General features: G+C 36.5%; 2 protein-coding genes and 1 long non-coding RNA gene across 4 annotated transcripts in view; 1 reads left to right on the top strand and 2 right to left on the bottom strand.

The window, feature by feature from the left end:
* Positions 1-332: 332 nt before the first annotated feature.
* The window catches only part of LOC135750677 (uncharacterized), a 37,612-nt gene continuing 14,158 nt past the window's right edge, over positions 333-23,786 (bottom strand). For both annotated transcript variants that reach the window (XM_065269643.2, XM_065269644.2), the window contains exon 2: positions 333-1,220. In XM_065269643.2, coding sequence (XP_065125715.1) covers positions 379-1,220 — 842 coding nt within the window. In that variant the 3' untranslated portion in view covers positions 333-378. The remainder of the gene's footprint in view (positions 1,221-23,786) is intronic.
* LOC135750619 (uncharacterized) lies at positions 7,095-10,149 on the top strand. Its single transcript, XM_065269539.1, has 7 exons — positions 7,095-7,500; positions 7,578-7,759; positions 7,865-8,024; positions 8,127-8,236; positions 9,300-9,507; positions 9,615-9,708; positions 10,024-10,149. The coding sequence occupies exons 1-7, from the start codon at positions 7,341-7,343 to the stop codon at positions 10,034-10,036; spliced, it is 927 nt and encodes a 308-aa protein (XP_065125611.1). The 5' UTR covers positions 7,095-7,340; the 3' UTR covers positions 10,037-10,149.
* LOC135750697 (uncharacterized) lies at positions 15,541-19,767 on the bottom strand. Its single transcript, XR_010532774.2, has 4 exons — positions 19,316-19,767; positions 18,375-18,439; positions 17,880-18,014; positions 15,541-16,091 (listed from the first exon to the last, which is right to left on the bottom strand). It is a non-coding gene; the product is annotated as an uncharacterized lncRNA (long non-coding RNA).

Raw genomic sequence — 23,786 nt, 5'->3', positions numbered from 1 at the left:
ATTGTGAGCTAATCTTTAAAGTAAGAATGGTTTTTTTGTCTGACGTCAGAGGTATTCAGGCCAATCCCAACATACTGGTAAGCTGGCCAAACGGGAACAAAACGCTTTTCAAATCAATGAGCTTTATACAAAATCAATGTGTTTTAGGTAGGCAGGGCATAAAGGAGAAAATAATGTGTTTTTTGCACCATAAACCACGCAACCACATTTTAGCAATGCTATATGTGCTCTTTAAGTTAATAAAGGTATCTTGGAAAGGAAAAAAACTTATACTATAACTGTAACTATAATTACAGTACAGGAAAGAAAATACAAAGTCCACTACAAATGTGAATTGTGTTGGTAAAAAATCTTTTATGTACAAGTTATTTGTCTTTTTCACAGATCAGTTTGTTGTTCAGCATGTTTCTTCTGATGAGTCTTAAAAGGTCCTACATTAGCGAATCTTTCTCCACAGATCAAGCAGCGGTAAGGTTTCTCGCCTGTATGAACTCTCTGATGGATTCTCAGAAGAACCGCTTGATTAAACCCCTCTCCACACTGAGAGCATTTGTAAGGTTTTTCACCTGTATGAATTCTCTGGTGTGTCACTAAATTGCCACGTCGACTGAAACTCTTCCCACAAACACTGCAGTGATGAGGTTTCTCTCCAGTATGAACTCTCAGATGAACAGTCAATGTACCTGAAGCAGAGAAGCTCTTTCCACAGTGAGAACAGAGATAAGGTTTCTCTTCCGTGTGAACTCTCTCATGGATTATCAGATCCTTTTTATGATAGAAACGTTTATCACAGTGTGAACATTGATGAAGTCTTTCAGAATGTGTTACTTCATGCTTCCTTAAAGAATCTAAAATCCTAAAGGTTTTTCCACATTCACTGCACTGATACGGTCTCTCATTGGTGTGTAAACGCACATGTTTGTTTAAATGGTGTCCACTAATGAATCTCTTCTCACAGTGAGGACACTCGTATGGTTTTTCTCCTGTGTGAGTTCTCTCATGAACATTAAGACTTCCTTTGCAGAGAAAACATTTGTCACAGTAAGTGCAGTGGAAAGGCCTTTCACCACTGTGTGTCCTCATGTGAATGATCAGACTAGAAGAAGAAACACAAATCCTTCCACACTGCTCACAGGGAAACTGCTTCTTCTTCTTCTCTTTGTGATCTTCTGAATAAAGTTTCTTCTCGTGTAAGTTAGTAAAACGGACACTCTTCTTATCTGAAAGAAATAGAATAGCATCAAAAATCTTTTATGAACCATTGCCCAACCTAATAGCCCTAACCTAGCCCTAACTAACCCTAACCTAAATAGCAGATTTTAGCAGAATTTGACCCAAGATCATAAAAATTTAAGTACCTGTTCATCTTTATCACTAACTCACCACAAACCAGTTATGTAATTTATTTTTGGTAATGTAACCAGCTAACATCGTGACTGTTACATCCCACCCTTACAAAAATAACCTACAGGAATCCTGCAGGATTTTCATTTTTTCTGCAGGCATCCTGCAGGAATTATAAAATCCTGCAGGATTTTTCACTTGTACTGCACATCAGTCCTGCAGGAATTATAAAATCCTGCTGGATTTTTTTTTAAAATCTGCAGGAATTATAAAGTCCTGCAGGATTTTTCACTTGTACTGCACAGCAGTCCTGTAGGAATTATAAAGTCCTGCAGGATTTTTCACTTGTACTGCACATCAGTCCTGCAGGAATTATAAAATCCTGCTGGATTTTTTTTTAAATCTGCAAGAATTATAAAGTCCTGCAGGATTTTTCACTTGTACTGCACAGCAGTCCTGTAGGAATTATAAAGTCCTGCAGGATTTTTCACTTGTACTGCACATCAGTCCTGCAGGAATTATAAAATCCTGCTGGATTTTTTTTTTTAAAGCTGCAGGAATTATAAAGTCCTGCAGGATTTTTCACTTGTACTGCACAGCTGTCCTGCAGGAATTATAAAGTCCTGCAGGACTGCCGTGCACCTCACCCAGAAACAAAATGTTTGCTTACAGGAGTTTTCCCTGTAAATGAAAAATAAATAAGTCAAAAAATAAATATAAAAAACCTACAGGTTTTGTTTAGACTAGAGAATAAAACTCGATAGTTACTGTAGTTTAATACAATTTTTATTTAATTAGATTCAAGTACATTTCATGGAACTATTTTTTGATATATTATGCTCTGGCTGTTGGCAGCAATGGGACAAAACAATGAGTCTTAACAAGTAAATTAAAAAAATTAAGAGTAAGAATAAATAGGCAATTATAAAAAAAATTCTAAATCATTTCAAAATGATACATTTATGCAAACATCCACGACATGTCAACATTCAAGAGATATGAGTCTGTATACTGTACATTTTTACCTTTTATAACATGAAGATGCAGCTATTTTGTTTTTAATCCAACTCCCATCTATTTGGTTGGATGCAAAAAAAATTATTTGCAAGACCTGGTAGGTCCTTGAGGTAGACACAGGTTGAATGTATGTCTGTGCATTTGATAAGTTCAACTGAGTCAATCCCTCTTTCTTTTAAAATGCTTGTTGCTGTTATCCCTGATTCTCTGTCTTTGCTGATGTCATTACTTGTTGTTTTCATAACATCAATGAAGGCATGACCCTCTCCTTGCGCATTGCCTACGTCTATAAATGATCGTACTAATGCTATAGACCCATGTTTGGTTTGAACTGCATGGTTGATTCTTTTAGATAAAGATTTTGCTCCTTTTGAATGAATTCGCCTGCCATTAACCACAGCCCTAGAATAAAAACTGAACGCTTTATTTGCACTAAAACCTGACTCTTGAAGGATATGAGACTCTCTTGGGGTTGGCTGTCGTACATGTGGGCATCCAAGAAACATCACACTAGAACTACCAATACACTTTCTCACAATATTGGTGCCTCCCAACATTTTTTCAACAAAGCTTTTGCTTTGCTGTGTTTGTTCATCATTGAATACAGCAGCAATGAGTCGTGGAACATGTTGGTAAAGGTTAAACATGTTAACAATTTGTTCTGGTACAGCTTGTGTGCCATGAAAGAGTTTCTGAAGGTGTCCATTCTGGGACTCATATAAGAATGCACTGTGACTCCATAAAGGACCCCAATTTTTCACAGATGCTGCTGCATGTACAAGTATGTGGACATTATAAGACACATGACACTTTCCATACTGAGACTCAAAACGGTCCACAAATGCTTTTAAAAGGCCATCAGCTTTGTCAATGTCATGGGAGGAAATTGAATCTTGAAGGAGAATGTGTGTAGCCTGCACTAGAAGTAGTAAATGGTCAAGATATTGTCTGGGTAAAATGCCGAACAAACAGGGAAGGCTGTAAAATAAGAGAAAGTGTCTGTATTCCGAAGCTTTCCAATATTTGCGCAAAGAAATTGAACGGGGTGGTCTTGTTATACTTGAAGGTGGTTTAATGGCAAGTAACCTTGTTTCAATTTGCTCGATTTCTCTTCCAATGTACCAAGGCTCTGTATGGTATTTGGAGTCAAACCATAGGGTAGTCAGCTGGCGACAAACACCAAGTAATATGCCATGCATGTAATCATATGCAAATCCAGAAACCATATTAAAAAACATCAGCAGCATTAGAGGAGATGGACCTTTTACACCATTTATGCATGTTCCAGAATCAACAGCTTGCTGAGCATCTTTAGTGTGTTTTTTGTGTGATCTCAGCTCTGGCTCTGTTGACTGCAAAGGGTAAACCCTTGTAAACCCGTTTCCCTTTTCTACAACTTCACCCTTTTGATAACACCAGTTACAACCATGCTCTCCATTAAATTGCTTGACATTCTGTACAGCACAACGAGCCACTGAATCACAAATGCAAAGCAAACTGTATACATGGACTACTGATTTTTCACCTTTCCACTGACAAGGTAACCCTTGGTTTTCAAGACTTTGCAATTCATTAACAAATGATTGCAGAAACGAGTTCATTTCTGGCTTTTTTGGCCCAAACCACAAACCGCCAAGAATGACATGCTTTGCCCTCAGATTAGGGGGGAGCTCGTTGATTGTGACTTGAAGTGGCCAGATATGAAAAGGAGAAGATTTAAAAATTGGAACACCATCAACATTCCAGGACACTGAAATATTCGTCAATTTTGGGTCATTTAGTGCATCAATCGATTTGTACATAGTACCATCAAATATGTCTTCAACATTTTGTGAGTTGTGCTTTGTCCTTGACCATTTGTAATTCAAAGACTCACAAAAATCTGTATCTTGAAATTTACCTCTTAACTGATCTGAAATAGATAACTTAATAAAGACAGAGCCAGATTTGATTAGGTTTTCCATGTACCCTGGGGTACAATTGCATGAAGCACAGTGGGTGGGGATTTCATTACCAAAGAAAAATTGGCAGGATGGGCAAATATACTGGACTTCAAAAGTGTCACAGTGAAAGGATTTCATGAACTTGTATAAGCTATCTGGAACACCATTGGTTGAATCAGGACAGTGGAGATTGATAAGATCTAACAAGTCACTCAAAGCCACTTTGGATGTTGTATGCCTGAGGCTGTAGGCAAGTATACACAGCAGAGATTCTTCATTAGTGATTTTGGCATTTGGATATATTTTTTCCTCACTGGCACACTCCTCTCTTTCTTCTGTGCTTCCCTCACAAACTGCACTGTGGTTTCTGACAATCTAGAAAGTAAATATTGCACTAATTACAGGCTGACACATAAAGAAGTGTGTGCTTTAAAAAAAGCATGAGGCTATAGACTAGATACATATTCTAAACTTTATTCTCACATGAGTCTGTGGAAAGTTCTCATCAGCTGTGCTAAAAACATCACCCTTGTCATCAGCAGAAGAGCCTTCCTGTTAGAAATTGTGCGTTTATTGCACATTAAAACAAAATCCATATGAACACTGATATTTACAAATGTATGTAAAAAACATTGGATTAAAAAAATATCAGAAATTCATTCTCACATCAGCATCTGAAAAGTTTCCATCAGCATCGCTGATGACCTCATTCTCTTCATCAGTAGAAAAGTTTCCCTGTGAGACATGTACAGGTACTTGGACCACTAGTTTTACGCATGTACTTAAATTTTGTAAATGTTCTGGGCTGGCTGATAAAGGATCAAAGAATTGCCAACCTTATGACCACAAGGAAGCACAATTCTAAAGAAGATTAACTTTGAAAAATAAAAAAAATAAAAAAGCATATTCTCACATGAGCATCATCAGGGCAGTTCCTGTCAAATTTGCTGATATTGTCACCACTGTCATTATTGGAAATGTTTTCCTATAAGTATGAAATTGTAAACATACAGGAGCATGTAGACACGGTTTCTTGATGGCCATGAATTTATCACTGAAAATGTTTTGAGGCCAACATTAAAACCTGAATTACTTCAACTATATCGGGAATAAGCCATGTCTTGTATGATCTTCTCTTTTTTGCTCCTGACGAAGAAAAAAGCAGATTTCATGCTTATTTGATTAATGTAAGTCAATATGTAATTGTACAATAAGAATCAAATTGCCTAAAATACAGTTATTTGCATTCAGCAACCTATTATATTCTGTGTCCATCGCCTTTTTGTAGCTGCAGGAACAGGTGCCTCTTCATTTAAGTACACTTTATACTCCATATCCTTCAAAAAGAAACAGGATAGTGTTATTTCTTAAAGAATATATTTTTGCATTACCCAAATAGCTTAATCCAAATGAGAACATTTCCTAAAAATGCCTACAATAATGAATCTGGGTATTTTTTTTTTCTCCTAGGGGGTTTTTCACCCCGGGGAGGCAGCCTTTTTGGGCTTTACCTAGCTTCCTCTTCTATACGTTGCTTTAGTACTACGTGCTCTTATAATATTGAGTCATAGCCGCAGCAAATTTAACTGCTCATGCTATCATGTATTTTGTTGTGCTATCTGTCGTTTTTCTGTGCTTTTCACTGCTTCTATTTATGTAAAGCTGCTTTGAAACAATTGACTTTTGTGAAAAGCGCTATATAAATAAAATAAAATTGAATTGAATTGAATATTTGACAAAATTGACTTAGTTAATTGGAAGACATATTTTATTTTAGAAGGCTATTTCTTGAAAAAAACCCTGAAAAAGACGCTCGTGTAATTTACATAAAGAACCGGTAATTAATCTTTTATTTTAAAAAGAAAAGTTTGGTCGTGAATAACTCCGTGTTTTAAAGAGTAACTAAACCCTAAACCAACTTTTTATAGTTAATGGTCTGTAAGAATGATGCTTTATTAGTGCTGTTCATTGATTTTAGTAAGTTTTTTGACATTTGGATATAAAGTGCTTCGATACTATAATATATGTAGGGCTGCCCTCTTCAGGTTGAACGGTTATTGCAGTTGAATTTTCCTATTGGATGTTGGGCCCAAAAAAAAAAACTCGTGACGGTTCAGTTACGCTTTAATAAGAGATCTTTCACCCTGAAAAAGAAGCACGTGTAACTTACATAAAGAACCGGTAAATTAATCTTTTCACTGAGGTGACGTGTTTCATTAAGCTTGTTTGACTTCATGTGGCGCCGCAAGAACCGACAGCCGGATGACGTCAAAGTTCCGCGAGAGCAAGTTAAAGCAAATTCCTCCGTATTATTTGGTGAATCGATCTCGCGGTACTTTGACGTCATCCGGCGGTCGATTCTTGCAGCGCCGCATGAAGTCGAACGTGCCTATCGACGCCCACTTGCTTCGCGTAGCCGTTTCAAGTGACACCATTGCACGTCATTCATCAACCGTCACTTAGTATCGTGAAGGTAAATCCGCCTTTTATTATATAATTATATCGTTATAATGCTTTAAATTACTGTTTTGTTATAAATTTCTAAATTAATGTGTATTTGTAAGACTAAAACATATGAAGATGTTTTTATTTTCTTTCTTTTTTTTGTTTGTTGTCGATGATAGGCCAATGTATTAGCCTAATACCGCCTATATCAAAACTTTTTTTAATACATGACTATAAAAAGTAAGCTTTATCTATTGCTAACAAAAACCATTACTTTTTTTGCTAATAATTGATATCATTGTACCGTTTTGTTACCTTAGATTAGAAATAAATTATCTGCACCGGACGAGAGCCTGAGTCGCTGTTTGCGTTAAAGGTAACACTGTTGTCATGGATACAATCAGCTGAAGGCAACAGATAAATGTGAATGATGAGACTTTAGAGTTTTGTACACCTTTGGGTTAATATATATATATTTAACCCAAAGGTATACAAATAATAATAATTATTATTAATGAATAAATGTATTCATGTTTGTTCAATTGTATGTATGTAAATATGTATGCATGTATTTCTTTATTTATTTAGAAAATGAGCAAAACATGGGTTCTGGTGGAATGGAGGGAGGAGCCTCCCACCTATGATATTGTCCCTAAAAAGGACATACTAAAAAAAAAGTTTGAACCTGGGGATGTTGTGGATGTGGCTTATGAAGAGGAAAGTTCCCCGGCCACCATTATAGATTTTGATGGTAAAAGTTCAGCAAACAACAAGACTTAATCATGATATAGAAGATATGTATTTCCTACTTCATTTTTGTCCCTTCAGAGAGCAAAGAAACCCTCAGGAGGAGGATGTTTAGGCTAGAGGGGAAAAGAAAAAATCAGCCATGTTTGCAAAATGATGCAAAAAGAGTAGCAAAGAAAAAAAAGGCATACACTCCAACTCAGTCCCCATCTCACTCCAAAACGTCCTCATCATCTGATCAAGAGCCTCCAGTCAAAAATCAAGTAATACCTACAACTTTTAAATGGCTACTCTTATTTTTCATTATGCTTATTTAAATCACAAATATTAATGACACCGAGATACTAATATTTTGTGTCCATCTTTAGGTCATCCACCGAAAGAACAGTATGTTGATGCAAGAGATTAACAGCATGGAGAGTCAAGCTGGAGAGCATTCAAGCCGAGAAACTCAACTTGAGAGAGAAATTCTTAAATTAAAAAAAGAAAATGAGAATCTAAGAGCACTTAATATAGCTCTGCAACAAGGTATTCTTTTTTTCTTCATGTATTTCTGTCTATCCATCTATATATTAATTTATCAGTCAGTGTGGTTGTCTGTTAGTAATCATTTATTTTGTATTTTATAAGAAATTCTTCCGATGCTAAAGTGCAGCATAAACCAGGACACTCTTGTTGCTCAACAACCACAAGTTGCTCAACAACCACAAGATTCAAGCCAGAAGAATCCCCCTGAAAAGGTGAATACAAATATATTATATAGCCTATATTTACGTAAAGTGTTGTGCAGAAGTCTTAGAAGGCATGTTAACTTCTTCATGTTTCATTTTACTTTAGTAACAAAATACACATTTGGTATGTGTGATGAGGTTCAGTTCAGAAATAATAAGGAAGGAATAAGACAGGGGTCGGCTTGAGCTGGGACGCTCGTTTTATTCACGTTTCTCACAAACAAAACAAAAGCACGTTCACCGTGCATAAGCACAGCCACAAAACACAATTACTTAGAATATTCTCTCAATGACTCTTTCAGGTTCTTAGCAGCACACACACGAGGTCCCAGCTCGTCTCTTTTGCTGCGTCCGAAACCGCCTACTTCATACTATATAGTACGCGAAAAGCAGTAGGTGTTGGAGTAGTATGTCCGAATACATAGTATTCGAAAAACAGTATGTGAAAAGTACCCGGATGACCTACTACTTCCGGTTAGATTTTGCAGTGTGCATACGATGGACACTTCACTATCCCATGATGCCCCGGGAGAGGAGTTATCCAACGAAGAAGAAGAGGCATGCGGCTGTTTTCGCGCTGAAATGACATGACGTGATGACGACGTATGTCACGTGATGTAGCAACATGGCGGATGTAGTACGTCCGAATCTCATTCATACTACCAGGATTCATACTATACAGTACCTACTGTTTTAACGCCAAGTAAGTAGGTGCTTCATCTAATTCAGTACCTACTATAAAGTATGCGGTTTCGGACGCAGCCTCTCCCACTCCGGTTTATATCCGGTCTCTCCACACCAATTACTGAAATCAGACACAGGTGTTCATCATCTGCACTTGATCTACTTACGCTCCGCTCTGTTTCATCCTCTCTCTCCCGCTACAGACTCCGCAAAACCACGGCCCCCTCGCCACAGTATGATCACTCCCTTGACTATAAACATTTGGCACACTAAACCAAAATATATCACTTTTTTGTTGAAGAATCTAACAAGCCTAACACTTTTGCACAGTATGTAGTCAAAGTTATATGCTTTTAGATACAGTGTCCCTAACTTTTTTTCTTGACAGACACAGGGGCTAGGAATTAGTTCAGCTGTCCTGACAAGTTGTGGACGGGGGGGCACATCATGTTCTGCCATGGTGAAAGATCTGGCAGTGGCAGTGTTTGGTAGAGAGACGCTGGCCACACATGGGCTGTCTGGAAGGGCTGGCAATGCTAACAAAGGCGCTATGGCAAAGCCAGCTCTTGACAAGGACAAAGTTGTGCTGATCCTAGGTGAGAAAAATGTCCTGCTTTTTTTCTATACGCAAACATGATGTTGCAGTTATAGTGCAAAATTGTAATAATATTATCACATATGATAAGTGGAATTGCATTTACAGACACAGTACAAAAAAAGTTCCCTGATGTTCCAAAAAAGTTCATCAGGGCAGCACTAAGAGAGAAGTTAAATGATGAGCACAAGTTACGAGTAAGGTAATAATTTGTCATACAACACACACGCTCTCTCTCTCTCTCTCTCCTCACACACACGCACGCACGCACGCACGCACGCACGCACGCACGCACGCACGCACGCACGCACGCACGCACGCACGCACGCACGCACGCACGCACGCACGCACACACACACACACACATGTTAAAGATCTCTCTTTCTCTCTCTATCTCTCTCTCTCACACACACACACACAAACACACACGCTCATGCTCTCACTCACTCACGCACGCTCACTCACTCACTCACACACACACACTTTTTAAAATTTCTCTTTTTTTCTTGTTTTTCAGAAAAACAGTGTAGAGGCTTCATTTAACGGATCAGAGCAACATTTGTCTGTTCCCTGATGTTCCAAAAAAGTTCATCAGGGCAGCACTAAGAGAGAAGTTAAATGATGAGCACAAGTTACGAGTAAGGTAATAATTTGTCATACAACACACATGCTCATGCCCTCTCTCTCTCTCTCTCTCTCTCCTCACACACACACACACACACACACACACACACACACACACACACACACACACACACACACATGTTAAAGATCTCTCTTTGTCTCTCTATCTCTCTCTCTCACACACACACACACACACACAAACACACACGCTCATGCTCTCACTCACTCACTCACTCACTCACTCACTCACTCACCCACACACACACACACACACATGTTAAAGATCTCTCTTTCTCTCTCTATCTCTCTCTCTCACACACACACACAAACACACACGCTCATGCTCTCACTCACTCACTCACTCACCCACACACAAACACACGCACTCACGCACAAACACACATGCTCACTCACTCACTCATGCACAAACACGCTCACTCACTCACGCACAAACACACACGCTCACTCGCTCACTCACTCGCTCACTCACTCGCTCACTCACTCACTCACTCACTCACTCACTCACTCACTCACTCACTCACTCGCTCACGCACAATCACGCTCACTCACTCACTCGCTCACGCACAAACACGCTCACTCACTCACTAACGCACAAACACACATGCTCACTCACTCACTCACTCACGCACAAACACGCTCACTCACTCACGCACAAACACGCTCACTCACTCACGCACAAACACACACGCTCACTCACTCACTCACTCACTCACGCACAAACACACATGCTCATTCACTCACAAACACACACGCTCACTCACTCACTCACTCACTCACTCACTCACCCACAAACACGCTTATTCACTCACCCACAAACACGCTCACTCACTCACGCACAAACACACACGCTCACTCACTTACTCACGCACAAACATGCTCACTCGCCCACTCACGCACAAACACGCTCACCCACTCACTCATGCACAAACACACACGCTCACTCACTCACTCACGCACACACAAACACACTCACTCACGCACGCTCACTCACTCACACACACACACACACACTTTTTAAAATTTCTCTTTTTTCTTGTTTTTCAGAAAAACAGTGTAAAGGCTTCATTTAACGGATCAGAGCAACATTTGTCTGTGAATTGGACTCTGCTCTTACAGTTTCAATAAATACAATAAATAATTTGTGAAAATACATGGTTTGTTGTGAAGTTATTCCTCCTGCATGAATCCTACAGAAGACATAAGAAGACCTGTATAATTGCATATCCACAACAGTCCTGCAGGAACTTTGAATATTATATTTTAAAACCCTGCAGGAATGTAATTCCTTCATGTTTTCCTTCACAAACTTCCTGCAGGTTTTCCTTAATAAAATTCCTGCAGGTATTCCTTCATAAAATTCCTGCAGGTATTCCTTCAGGAAAATGAGCTGAAAATCCTGTAGGAAATCCTGTAGGAAATCTGCATAATATTCCTGCAGGATTCCTGTAGGTTATTTTTGTAAGGGCAGAGAGGTCATTTCATTACCATTATAGAACCAATTCACAACATAGCCTTTACGATCTCCTAACGTTGCGAGAACGTTACAGTTACTTAATATATTCTTAATATTTTGGTAATGCTCATTACATGGGAAATAAAAACACCATGCGCCTCACGCCTTTAGCTGAACTTACTCAAAACAGAGCGTGCAGACAACAGAACGCTGTCTTACAGAACCAGTCGTTTAATTTTCACAACAATTTATTTCAGTTGCTTAAAAGTCTTGAGAACCGCATTTAAACATGACATATAGGGCTGTGTTGAAAAAATCGATTCACCGATTCTGAATCGATTTTCATGTTAATTACTAAAGATCGATCCTTAACTCAGAGAATCGATTTAATAATTAATAACTTAAACTTGCCGCGTCATTGAATTCACGCATGCGCGCGAGGTGGAAGGACATTAAAACAACGAACATAGCGGTCAGTAACGTTAAGCAAGCGGTTGTTTTGAAAACTCTAGAAACGCTCAAAGCTGCGATCTATATGTAAAATAATCCACTCATAACAAATGAACGAGTTATTCGTGTTATTTTTATAATAAGCGCCAGTGAATCCACCGCAGGTCTCCAGCAAAACTCTCTCTTTCTCTCTCTCTCTCTCTCTCTCTCTCTCTCTCTCCCTCCCTCTGTGCTCATGCAGCCGGTCTCTGACGGGCAGAGGTTTCTTGAGGCGCGCGCAACGGGTCGCCGAATGAAGAGTTCTTCTTGCACATAATGCTAATAGTTGTAACGTTTTCTGAACTTTAAGCAAGCTAAGACAAAACTCATCATATAGCACCCGTCAAAATATCTATATCTAGAGCTCCGTCTCTCATATACAGGTATTTATCCTGTCAGTAGGTTTGTGCATATATTTATCCCTGTTCATTTTACCTTTATTTTTAATGTAATGTATGCATAAATACAAAATACAATGCATACTATAGCTTCAATAGTCTATAAAATTAATAACTCAATTAAAAACAAGATTCTGTCTATCAAGACTTGCTGTTATCCTCTGGGCATTTTCACTTTAACATTATTTACTTTAAATTGTCCATATTTTAAAACTGTGGTGAGCAGTTAAAAGCTATAGTGAGTGGCAAATAACTGCACATTTTTATAATCCAAAAACAATATAAACTGAAAAACATGTATACATGAAATATACAGTTACTGTGAAATAAAATGACTCATTCTGTGGAATAGATTTTTGGTCATTCCGCCCACCCCTATCTGGCACCATTTTGGGCTTTTTTCAAAAACACTTATCTAAATCTCGAAGATCGGATCAGATCGGATCGAATCGAATCGAACAATGATAATCGATTCAAGACCTTGAGAATCGGAATCGAATCGATTCTTGAAATTTGAATCGAAACCCAGCCCTAATGACATATTAGAGTAAAGTCTTACAGAATCTCGGCTGGCAGCAATAACAGTGTCTTTACGTTTTTTAAGGGGCCAAGTTCTGACAGGAAATTTTGACATACTTCTTCACAACAAATAAACCGGCTTTATGAAAACCTATGAAAGTTAGATTAATGTAGGTGTTCTTTAACTTTTATTTTATTATTTTTATTTTAAATTTTATGGAACACTGGTGACGACAGAGAGCAGCATTACCATGGCAACAGATACACATACTTTACTGAAAATGACTCCAACTTCTCTATCTGACAAAACCTTGATCATATCGAATAATACTATATCATCTAGTTGAAGTTTTTTGTTAATAATTTTGCCTCTGTATGTAATGATTTAGTATCTTTCTTTAATTATATTCAGGGTCCGCTAGCATAATTGCTTATGTGTAATGTTTTTAATGTTCCTGCTAACTGTTTACAATGAAACTGTGTTGTTTAGGATTATTTACAGACCCACTCTTGGGTAACGCTTGGGTAACATTTAAATGTTAAAATTAATTTATGTATTTAAAGCTTGTCAAAAGCTAAAAATAAATGAACTAAAATAAACTTGAATGTGTCGTCATTCACAACACGTCCGCCCAATTAAAATAATTTATAACAGAAAGTGAAAACCAAAAACAAAAAAATAAAAAACATGTCACCTTAGAAATGCAGGAATTTTACTTTTCCGATTGTCACAACAACTTAACATTATTGTCTGAACAAAAGTTTTCCTTCAAGGAGAAAACTGTATCAGTTTTAATGAATTATTCCAATGATGAGAATAAAATTAAACTTTCTTGTACAACTCTTAAAAATTCTGGGAAAATTTCACATTCATAAGAAGTGGTTAGGAACCAAGCCAAATTTAATTTAGATTCTAAGGACGATTGTACCAGTCTGGAAAACATTGTTAATAAAAAAGCAATAAGGACATAATAATAGGTATGTTGCTAAAATTTTCAAAATGGTTAAATGCTAAAACTAGTTGTTCGGATAGAAGGAGCTTGAAAAAAGCTTTTAAATGAGACCAAGATCATGTTTATGGGTTCAAGAATAACAAAATACTGGCCATTTGAAGCACGAAAATCATCAATGTCCCATGTTTTCCATTAAAATTCAAGAAGTTTTTGCTATTACTTTTTAAATTTTTAAGAAATTGACCTGAATCTTTCAAGATAAGCTGTTTGATATATCCTCTACATATTCTACTTGTGAAAAGTTGGATATATAATAAAACAAACCACTAATAATTACACCAAATAACACTCTTTATTCAGTCTATATATACAGACATCTACTACATGGCTATACGGCTGCTTCCCATTCTTTACCATTCAAGCAGATTTTGGTAGAGGTAAAACTACCTGTGGTAGTCGTTCAAATTTATTAAAATTTCGTTCACTTGTAGTTTAGCAATTAAACTAAATGTCTTTACAATTTCAAGAATGTCTTTACTCAACTTCAGCAAAAACAACGACGATTTTACAAACAACAGACTTTGGTGAGCTCGCACGGCCAGTAGTTAAACATGAAAGATGCACTGTAAAAAAAAAAACGTTTTTTTACAGGTAATATTCTGTATATTTTTACAGAATTTTCCAATTTTTTCATTAAACAGTAAAATGCTTTTGTTTTACAGATATTTTCTGTTATTTAAAGATTTACCATTAAAATGACAGTATTTCCTTGTAATTAACAATCACATCAAAATTATGTTTTTTAAAGGCAATTCATACTATTTTTACAGATCAAAAATGTATTTTCACAGACATTTGCCGTTAATTTTCACAAACATTTGCCGTTAATTTTCACAGACATTTGCCGTTAATTTTCAGACATTTGCCGTTAATTTCCACAGAAATTTGCCGTTAATTTCCACAGACATTTGCCGTTAATTTTTACAGACATTTGCCGTTAATATTCAGACATTTGCCGTTAATTTCCACAGACATTTGCCGTTAATTTTCACAGAAATTTGCCGTTAATTTCCAGACATTTGCCGTTAATTTCCACAGACATTTGCCGTTAATTTCCACAGACATTTGCCGTTAATTTTTACAGACATTTGCCGTTAATTTTCAGACATTTGCCGTTAATTTCCACAGAAATTTGCCGTTCATTTTTACAGATTAAAAAATTATTTTTACAGAAAATTTCTGTAAATGTTTTATTGATTATTTTTCTGTAGAAATGTAAGTAAAATTACACAAATCAGTAAATTTATAGTGTTTAAAATGTATCCCTCTTCAGCATTGAAACTTTTAGGGTTTTGCTCTTGCTGCAAAGTAAGACCACGTCCACTGTTAACTCACATTCCACCTCAATCTCTAACTGGTGAACATTGTTCAGCAATACTACAACATGACTTCATCAAATCCACTTCTTTGGTTTTGTGCTGCTTGTAGCTATACAACTTGACTAAGAAATGTTTTTGGAGCTGCAACTTGTGTCATGGTAGCCTAAACTGTAAAAAAAAAATTACTGTAATTTTTTTTAACTGCTGTGATAAATCATTTAATGTAATGTAAACTAAAACACTTAAAATAACAGAAAATCACAGATGTAGCCAAATGCATTTATTGTTCAATAGTCCAAAACTTTCCAATGCATTAAGATAATAAGTATTAGTTTCCAAAACTCTCCAATACAATGCAGATCACAAAATAAGGCTTTAGCCTTGGAAATACAACAACGAATACCACTAAGCACTGCAGCATTTAATTAACCACAAAGGAACACATTACTACATAGTGACCAAACTTCAGTCATAAATTTACAGTTTAAACAAACACACAAGAAATAGTTTTAACTGTGCCTACCTTTAAATTGCTTATCTATGAAGATAAACTTTTAAATTAAACACAAACTTGAAAATCTTGTCAGAGTCTCTTCTTCAATTCCATTGGACTTAACTAACAAGCCATTCAAAGTCCATTAGTTTTCGTAGCAGTGTTCATACATTTGGGTTCATTCCATGCCTTTATTTGTCTCACATTCCAGCAGCAAATTTTTTATCCAGTTTCCGGACTGATGCCCACAACTTCTCTGTTAAAAAAAACAACAACCAGAAGATCTTATTATAAAAAATCAGCATATACTAAAACAATAAAATAAAAATTGGTGAACTTGATGCACAGTACAAATGTATTTTACCATCCACGAACAAATGTCTTAAATTTGAATATATAAAATTCAGAATTTAAATTAATGTGTATTGATTTATACAAATGGAGACATGTATGTGAATAAAAATGCAAAAACTGAGATGTGCATTTGTGGTTCAGGTGACACGCCTGCATTTATCCCGTTCTGTTTATTTGGATTTTGAGACTCATTTCCCCATGTAAAGCATTATATGAGCCAAATATAAACAACTATCGATGAATAAACCAAACAAATGCATTTCATTTTTGTGTCCGTAAAATTCAATATTCAAATGAATGTGCATAGATTTGTACAAACAGAGACATTTGTGAATTTCAGTGATTATATTTTGTATCATTATATCACAATTTGTGCATGCAAAAATGCTGATGTGCATTTGTGAATCAGGTGATGCATGTAAATTCACATGTTTGGTTCATTCAAATTTTGCGACTTTTGTTGCGTGGTTTGTATTTAACCAAACAGGATGAATGCATGTACATCGCCTAATTCACAAATGCACATTGAAGTTTTTGCATACACAAATTGTAATAAACTAATAAAAAATATAATCACTGAAATTCACAAATATCACAATTTGTGCATGCAAAAACAAAACCACCAATGTGCATTTGTGAACCAGGCAATGCATGTGCATTCATCCTGTTTGATGCACATAATTAAATTCCAACACAAAATGAAACGCATTTGTTTGGTTCATTCATTGATAGTTGTTTGTATTTGGCTCATAAAATGCTTTAAACGGCAAAATGAAAATCTCAAAATCCAAATGAACAGAACGGGATAAATGTAGGCGTGTCACCTGATCCACAAATGCACATCTCCTTTTTTGCATGGGCAAATTATGATATATATATAAATACAAAACAAAAAAATTAAACATTTTATTCACATACATGTCTCCATTTGTACAAATCAATACACATTCATTTAAATTCTGAATTTCATATATTCCAATCTTATGGCATTTGTTTGTGTATGGTAAAATACAGTTGTAACGTGCATCAAGTTCACCGGGAAATGTCCATGTATTTGTTATTTTGACTAATTTCAACCCATAATGCAGTGGTGGTAGTGTCATAGTTATTAGTATCTGCTCTAGAGTTTGGTGTGAAACATGACAGGGATTTATAGATAAACAGTGCATAATCACTGTCTATGTGTCAACTCATGATAAAGCCAGTGACGGCCGGTGACTTCTTTTTCGAGGGCACATAATGCAAAGCTCGTCACAACATGTATTTAGCTCTTCATGTGTGTTGCTCGCCATTTCAAAATATGTGTTTAGCGCGTCATGTAAATGTATGTGCATCACGCAAGATGTCAAAATACAAGCCTGCTGCAGACACGTCTAAATGGTTTATGATAAAAGAGATGCTCGCGTTTGCCAGATACTGGCTTAATCTCATGTATGATGTGTTAAGTGAGTGTCTTGGGAGTATTTTGTGAACGTGAGCGTCACTTATCATAAACCCTTTCGATGCGTGTTCAGCAGGCACTCATTTTGACAATACACATGATGCACATGGTTCACATGACGCAACAAACACATATTTTGAATTTGCTCCCCTGAAAAAAGAAGTCACTAACTAAAAAACCTAACCTAGAAGTCAAAAAAACTTGCAAGTATACAATAGATATTGGTTAAGAGTTTATGCTCTGAATTACCTCTGAATAAACTCAAGTGTGCATGCAGCTTGATTGTGATATGTGTCAGATATGCCCCAAATGCCTCTAAACATGGGCCCAGGACAACCTTCTCTTCAGATGACAACATCCATTTGCTTGAGGTCATCAATTCACCTATATAAAGTAAACTTGGATTAATAATGGTTGTGACAGTATGGTTCATGGCATGCACTGCAAAGAAGAGCTTAGTAATTCTGTCTTTTTTCCAGTCTAAATATATTCAAATTCTTAAATCAAGAAAGAAATTTTGTCTAGCTTCAATCTAAATTAAGTGAATAAAAAATAATTTAAAATTATCTTTTTTGGATTATTCGACTATACAAAGAGTAAATTTACTTATTTACTTAAGCTCTTTATTGCAGTGTAGGTACCTTGTGTAAACCAAAAAATACAGATAACACTAGAAAATAAAAAAAACATTAATGATTACAAAAGAAAGCAAAAAATAGTTTGTATTCATTGTATCCAAATTACCTTGGATGATCAGTGAGAGGTGAATCCGATAATCCTCATTCCATGTCAGCTGCAGTTGCTGCTACCTAAAAAAAAAAAAATTAAACTATATTTCATACAAACAGGACATAAAAAAGAAATAGCATCAATTAGAAGGACTAAGTATTAATTATTTTTCTTATTTTCGAAGTGAATGGGGCTCATTAAAGATTGGGTTACAAACATTCCTCAAAATATCTTCCTCCGTGTTTAAGATGTCATGAATATGAAGTGAAATGCATTTAACATACTATCTTGTATTACATAAATGTATTTAAGTAAACTTGTACTCATCTTTCATACAAAGATGGGTTCAAATGTATTACAAGTGGTACTTAAATACATTTTTAAATTACATTTTAGCATATTTCATATGTACTAAGGAACAAAAAATGTAGGCTATATTAAGTACAAAATTAGTACATGACAAAAGAGCACTTTGAGTAGATTATAGGATTGTACTTGTCTTTGATCAAAGTACGACTTCATGAGGCGAGGCGCTGCAAGAAACGACAAGTGGATGACATCAGAGTAACGCGAGAGCGATAGGAATCAGCCTCTTCCGCAACATTTCTCGCGGTACTCTGATGTCATCTTTGTCAGTTCATGCGGCGCTGCGTAAAGTTGAGTACACAAAAAACTCGAAGCAGGATAATTTATCTCTTACTTCTCAGCCTGAGAAATACAAGGTTTGGCGTGTGAGCGTGTGAACTGACTGAAATGCGTGTGTCTAACGGTGAATACGTGCGACTTGACTCGAGAGCCCTGTCTTCCAACATGTGCATCAAACTAACACGCGCATATTACATCAAATAATGTGCTACAGACTCGCCCAATAAATTAAGCAGAGAAACTAACGCTAATACTTAACTCTGATGAACAGTCTGGTGTTTGTAATGTGACAAATTAAAAATATTACTTACACAATGGAAGAATTATCAGATGCAACTTCTTCATTCCACTCCGACCGTAGACACCTGTCTGCGCAAACTCGCAATGCGCATGTGCACCGGGCGCAAATTTGCTGATGACGTCGTGACATCACACGTACTGCGCTACGCACACATGTTGTCTAAATGTGTTTCTTATCAAACATTTTTGACAAAGATATGTACATTATCAGAATCTACATGAATGTTTATAATTCATTTAATAGGCTGCATTTATTGCAGTTATTGTAAAGTGCCAAAGCTTTTATTTCCAAACTAGTGCCACAGCTGACTTTTTAAATAAATACATAAAATAAAATAATAAGTGTCATTACATGTTGTCCTGTAGCATTTACATATTAGCCTATTTCAAAAATACAGTATTGCAGACATAACTGTAAAATTTGCATTTAGCATGCTCCCACAATTCATTGCAAACTACAGTATAGGGAGAGAGAAAGAGAGAGAGAGAGAGAGAGAGAGATAGAGAGAGAGAGAGAGAGAGAGAGAGAGAGAGAAAACAGGGCTTAAGACAAATTTTGTACAGGATCCACAACAACCATTATTAAAAACTAAGCTTTTGTACACACTCACAGTCAGTCTCACACCCCATCTCCATTCAAAACAAAGCATCACTATCTGTGTATTTGTAATATGTAAACTAAATGGACACAGATTCTATTAAAGACTTAGACCTAGTCCACACGGACCGGAGTATTTTTATAACCGTGTTATTTTTTATGTGGTTCGGCCGTTTGTCCACGCAAAAACGCAGTATCAGTGCACTGAAACCAAACATTTTTGAAAATCCCTGCCAAGGTGAGGATTTTAAGAAAACGCTGGTTGCAGTGTTGTCGTGCGACGTCAGAGTGTGCGCCGTTATCTGCTGTATTTGACGTCAGAGGTTATATTGTCGCCTGCTGGTGTGGCATGCTCTTGACAGTGCTTGATAGCGTGTTTTTGCTTTTTCATGTGGACAGAGATTTCTTTTAAACTGAGCATGTGTGGACAGGATTTGTTTGGAGGAAAAACTCAGGTTATAGAAATACCCATGTCCGTGTGGACTAGGCCTTATTTTCCTGCCTTTTTACACTGGTGGGATTTCAAAATGGCAAACTTAGGCCTTGTCCACACGGACACGGGTATTTTTATAACCGTGACCTTTTTTTTGCCGTTCATCCACACAGACATGCAGTATCACGTCACTAAGGTTATGTTTACACGTGGGCGGCTATTTTCATAAACGGACATTTCAACCTCTCCGGTTTCCAAAATAATATCGTGCACACATGTCAGTTTTCAGAAAAGTGTTTATTTACACGTACCCGTGCATATATGCGGTCAAGAAAAGCTCAAGCCCACGTAAGCCAATCACCGGCAGCGCTGGTGGTGACGCAAACTGGTTCATGTTGGAGGGAGGAGTTGTTGCCGTATGTGATCGATGACGTCAAAGTACCGCGAGAGCGAGTTGAGGAATCACTAGTCTAATTTCAAATCGCTCTGGCGGTACCTTGACATCATCCGTCTGATCGGTTCTTGCAGCGCCACATGAAGTCAAACACGCGTAAAATTGCTGACCTCCGAGCACTCGTCTCTGCTCGACATAATGGAGCAGCTGTATTTGCAAAAACAAACACACAAAACGAGTTTGCATGAACATAAATGTGATCTTGGAAGTGTTCAGAGTAGCAGTCACATGTAAACATAGGTCACACTTTTGTCATAAAAAATGACAAGAATCATTGGTGTTGTTGCCATGAACTTCTATATTTATATCCTAATATAAACTAAGGTATTGTTATATGAAAACCCCAATTTTGTGATCAACTTTCAAGTATTACAAATAAAGGAAAGTCTTGGACATTCAAAAAACATATGAAAAACATCATGAGCATTACAGGACAGAACAATCTTATTAAACTTTGATATCTATTTGAGGCTGTAGCACAACTCTACACTGAAGATCTCCACATCGCTTGGAGATAAGAGCTTTACACAGTACTCTCCATGATGAATGCACTTCTTCGCAAATAGAGATTTTATCCCTTCATTTAGTATCTGTTTCCTTGCAAATGTCCAACATGCACAGATTTAACACACATATAAACGTTTTTCTTTGACACATTATGAACAACCAAATCCCTTTCAACAATGCAGTCTGGTTTATATTACATCTCCTCCATCTTTAGGGGTCACCTTCAGCTCAGGCAAGTTCTGAGGTGTAAAATCATCTACCAGGGCTGAGTTTATACATGACATTAATGCATGGGGCAAAGCATCCCTAATACACTTAATTATCCTGCCCACAGTTCTCAGAGATTTTAATTTAACCTGTGCAGCAAGTGTGTAATCATAATCATAAACACACAATAATCATAAAGCACAAGTAATTTTTACTGTTTACCATACTCTTGTTATTTTTCAGGCTGTTTAACTAGTGACTAAGGAAAAGTCTCATACATAAAATTATCTTGTATGAAATTGATTTGTCCATGTTGAAAAATAGGGTGGATGATGTAATGAAGAATAGGGTCAACAGTCATACGGGAAAAACCCCAACAGAATCTTTCCTTGTGGAATTTTCCAGGCCTACACGTTTAAAGAAGCATTTCACCCGTAGAAACATTCATCTTTATTGAAAGTGTGTCATATTTGTAGTCAAAATGTAACATACATTTAGAATTTGGTGCCTATTTGACTGAGAAAAGGGGTGTTTGTAGTCTCACTCCCTCAACAAAGATATTGGACTTCCTTCTTTCAATGATGCAAAATGACACACGCACGCACACACATATATGGCCTATAACATATTGCTACTATGTATGTGTAAATAAATAAATAAATAAATATATATATATATGTATATATATATATATATATATATGTGTGTGTGTGTGTGTGTGTGTATACACACGCACGCACACACATATATGGCCTATAACATATTGCTACTACGTATGTGTAAATAAATAAATAAATAAATAAATAAATATATATATATATATATATATATATATATATATATATATATATATATATATATATTTTTTTTTTGTGATTGTAACTTTTGTTGCCTATTCAGAGTTTGTTTTGACAAAGATCAAAATATTTCCACAGAATAATAAAAATAACATTATTCTAATTTCAACTCCGTACAACTATTTAACATTCACAATTTTATTCAACAGCACACTTTATTCCGATACATCTCTTGTTTGTGTGTGTATGTGTGCAACACAGATTCAAATTTGCCGCCAATTCCCGCCCACAACGGCGAATGTGTCGTAGGTCGTAACAGTCGAATGAGCAGCAATGATTTGGTCACGTGTTTTAGAAGTTTGAATTTACAAACGGATGTCAGATGCGTCTCAACGCAGTCAACGGGTTTGCGCGGTATTTTCGATTCACTGAGTTTAGGTGAGCCATCCTCGGATATCATGGAGCTGCATTGGCATTTCGGAATAAGGAATATGTTTTCTCCTGCGTTTCGAACGAAGGTAAGAGTGTTTTCAGTTCAATATAAAAAGTATGCATTTGTAACTGGTGTGAATTATTTCAATCGTTTTTTCCTATATTGTATTATTTTCTTAAATTTACTGGTGGTTATACTCCGTTTTGTAATTAAAATGGGTTAATGAACCTCAAACAATTTTGTTCATATCATTGTTCACAAGTAAGAGAATATAACGTTAAATTAACGGAACTTTTCTTCGGGTCTTCGTTTAGGGTGGGAGCGTCTAATCGGGGGAACATCTCCCGGGTTCCTCCATGTACGACGTGTGATGGTGCTTTTCTCGTGGACGTTTCTCTGGTATGCTGAGTTTTATCGTCCAAATGCATATTTTTGCTCAAGTGCTCAACAGCATTTGATCGTGTTGGTTGTGATGAAGTGTTTAATTGTAATAAGCATATTATGAATTTCATAATCTTATAATTATCATATTATGCTCCGTGTCTTCAGGACAGAGTGAGAGAAAAGACATTGCCCCGTCGATCCACTGATGATGTTGGTCTGTTTACAGGTATGTTGTTTGTTTAGTTATTTTTTTATGAAAGAAAATAGATCTTATAACCTGTTAATAAACATGCATTGTGTTTTAAGAATCCATTTGAATGATTTGTGCTGTGCTTGACGCACGTGGTCAGGCCTGCACATGGTGTAGGTAGGTGCTAGTATGTTTCATTTGGATGTTCCTAATGTCATTGTAGTTGTTTAGAAGGTTAAATCATAGGAATATGAATTAATAACATATTTCAATGTAATCTAGTATATTTAAAGGGACCATTTAACATGTCCGCCCAAAAAAAAATCAATTCATACTCCACACTCCAAACAGACGAGGGCAGTATACCTCCAGAAAAGTGAGTTGGTCTATTTTAATTTAGCAGCTGCAAATTTAGCAGCATATATCAAGTTTGATTTACATTAGCAACTAAGTTATCATTAGTCACAAAAAAAATATTC

The sequence above is a fragment of the Paramisgurnus dabryanus genome, chromosome 4, assembly GCF_030506205.2.
Source record: "Paramisgurnus dabryanus chromosome 4, PD_genome_1.1, whole genome shotgun sequence".
Taxonomy (NCBI): domain Eukaryota; kingdom Metazoa; phylum Chordata; class Actinopteri; order Cypriniformes; family Cobitidae; genus Paramisgurnus; species Paramisgurnus dabryanus.
The sequence above is the reverse complement of the archived record's forward strand: the minus strand, read 5'-3'. Positions and strand labels throughout refer to the sequence as shown.

What these genes read in the sequence shown, in the direction of transcription:
- LOC135750619 (XM_065269539.1), top strand. Translation starts at nt 7,341, where the DNA reads ATGAGCAAAACATGGGTTCTGGTGGAATGGAGGGAGGAGCCTCCCACC. An exon ending in CACCATTATAGATTTTGATG is followed by an intron (nt 7,501 to 7,577) that starts GTAAAAGTTCAG and finishes TTGTCCCTTCAG; the next exon opens with AGAGCAAAGAAACCCTCAGG. An exon ending in AGAAGAATCCCCCTGAAAAG is followed by an intron (nt 8,237 to 9,299) that starts GTGAATACAAAT and finishes TTTTCTTGACAG; the next exon opens with ACACAGGGGCTAGGAATTAG.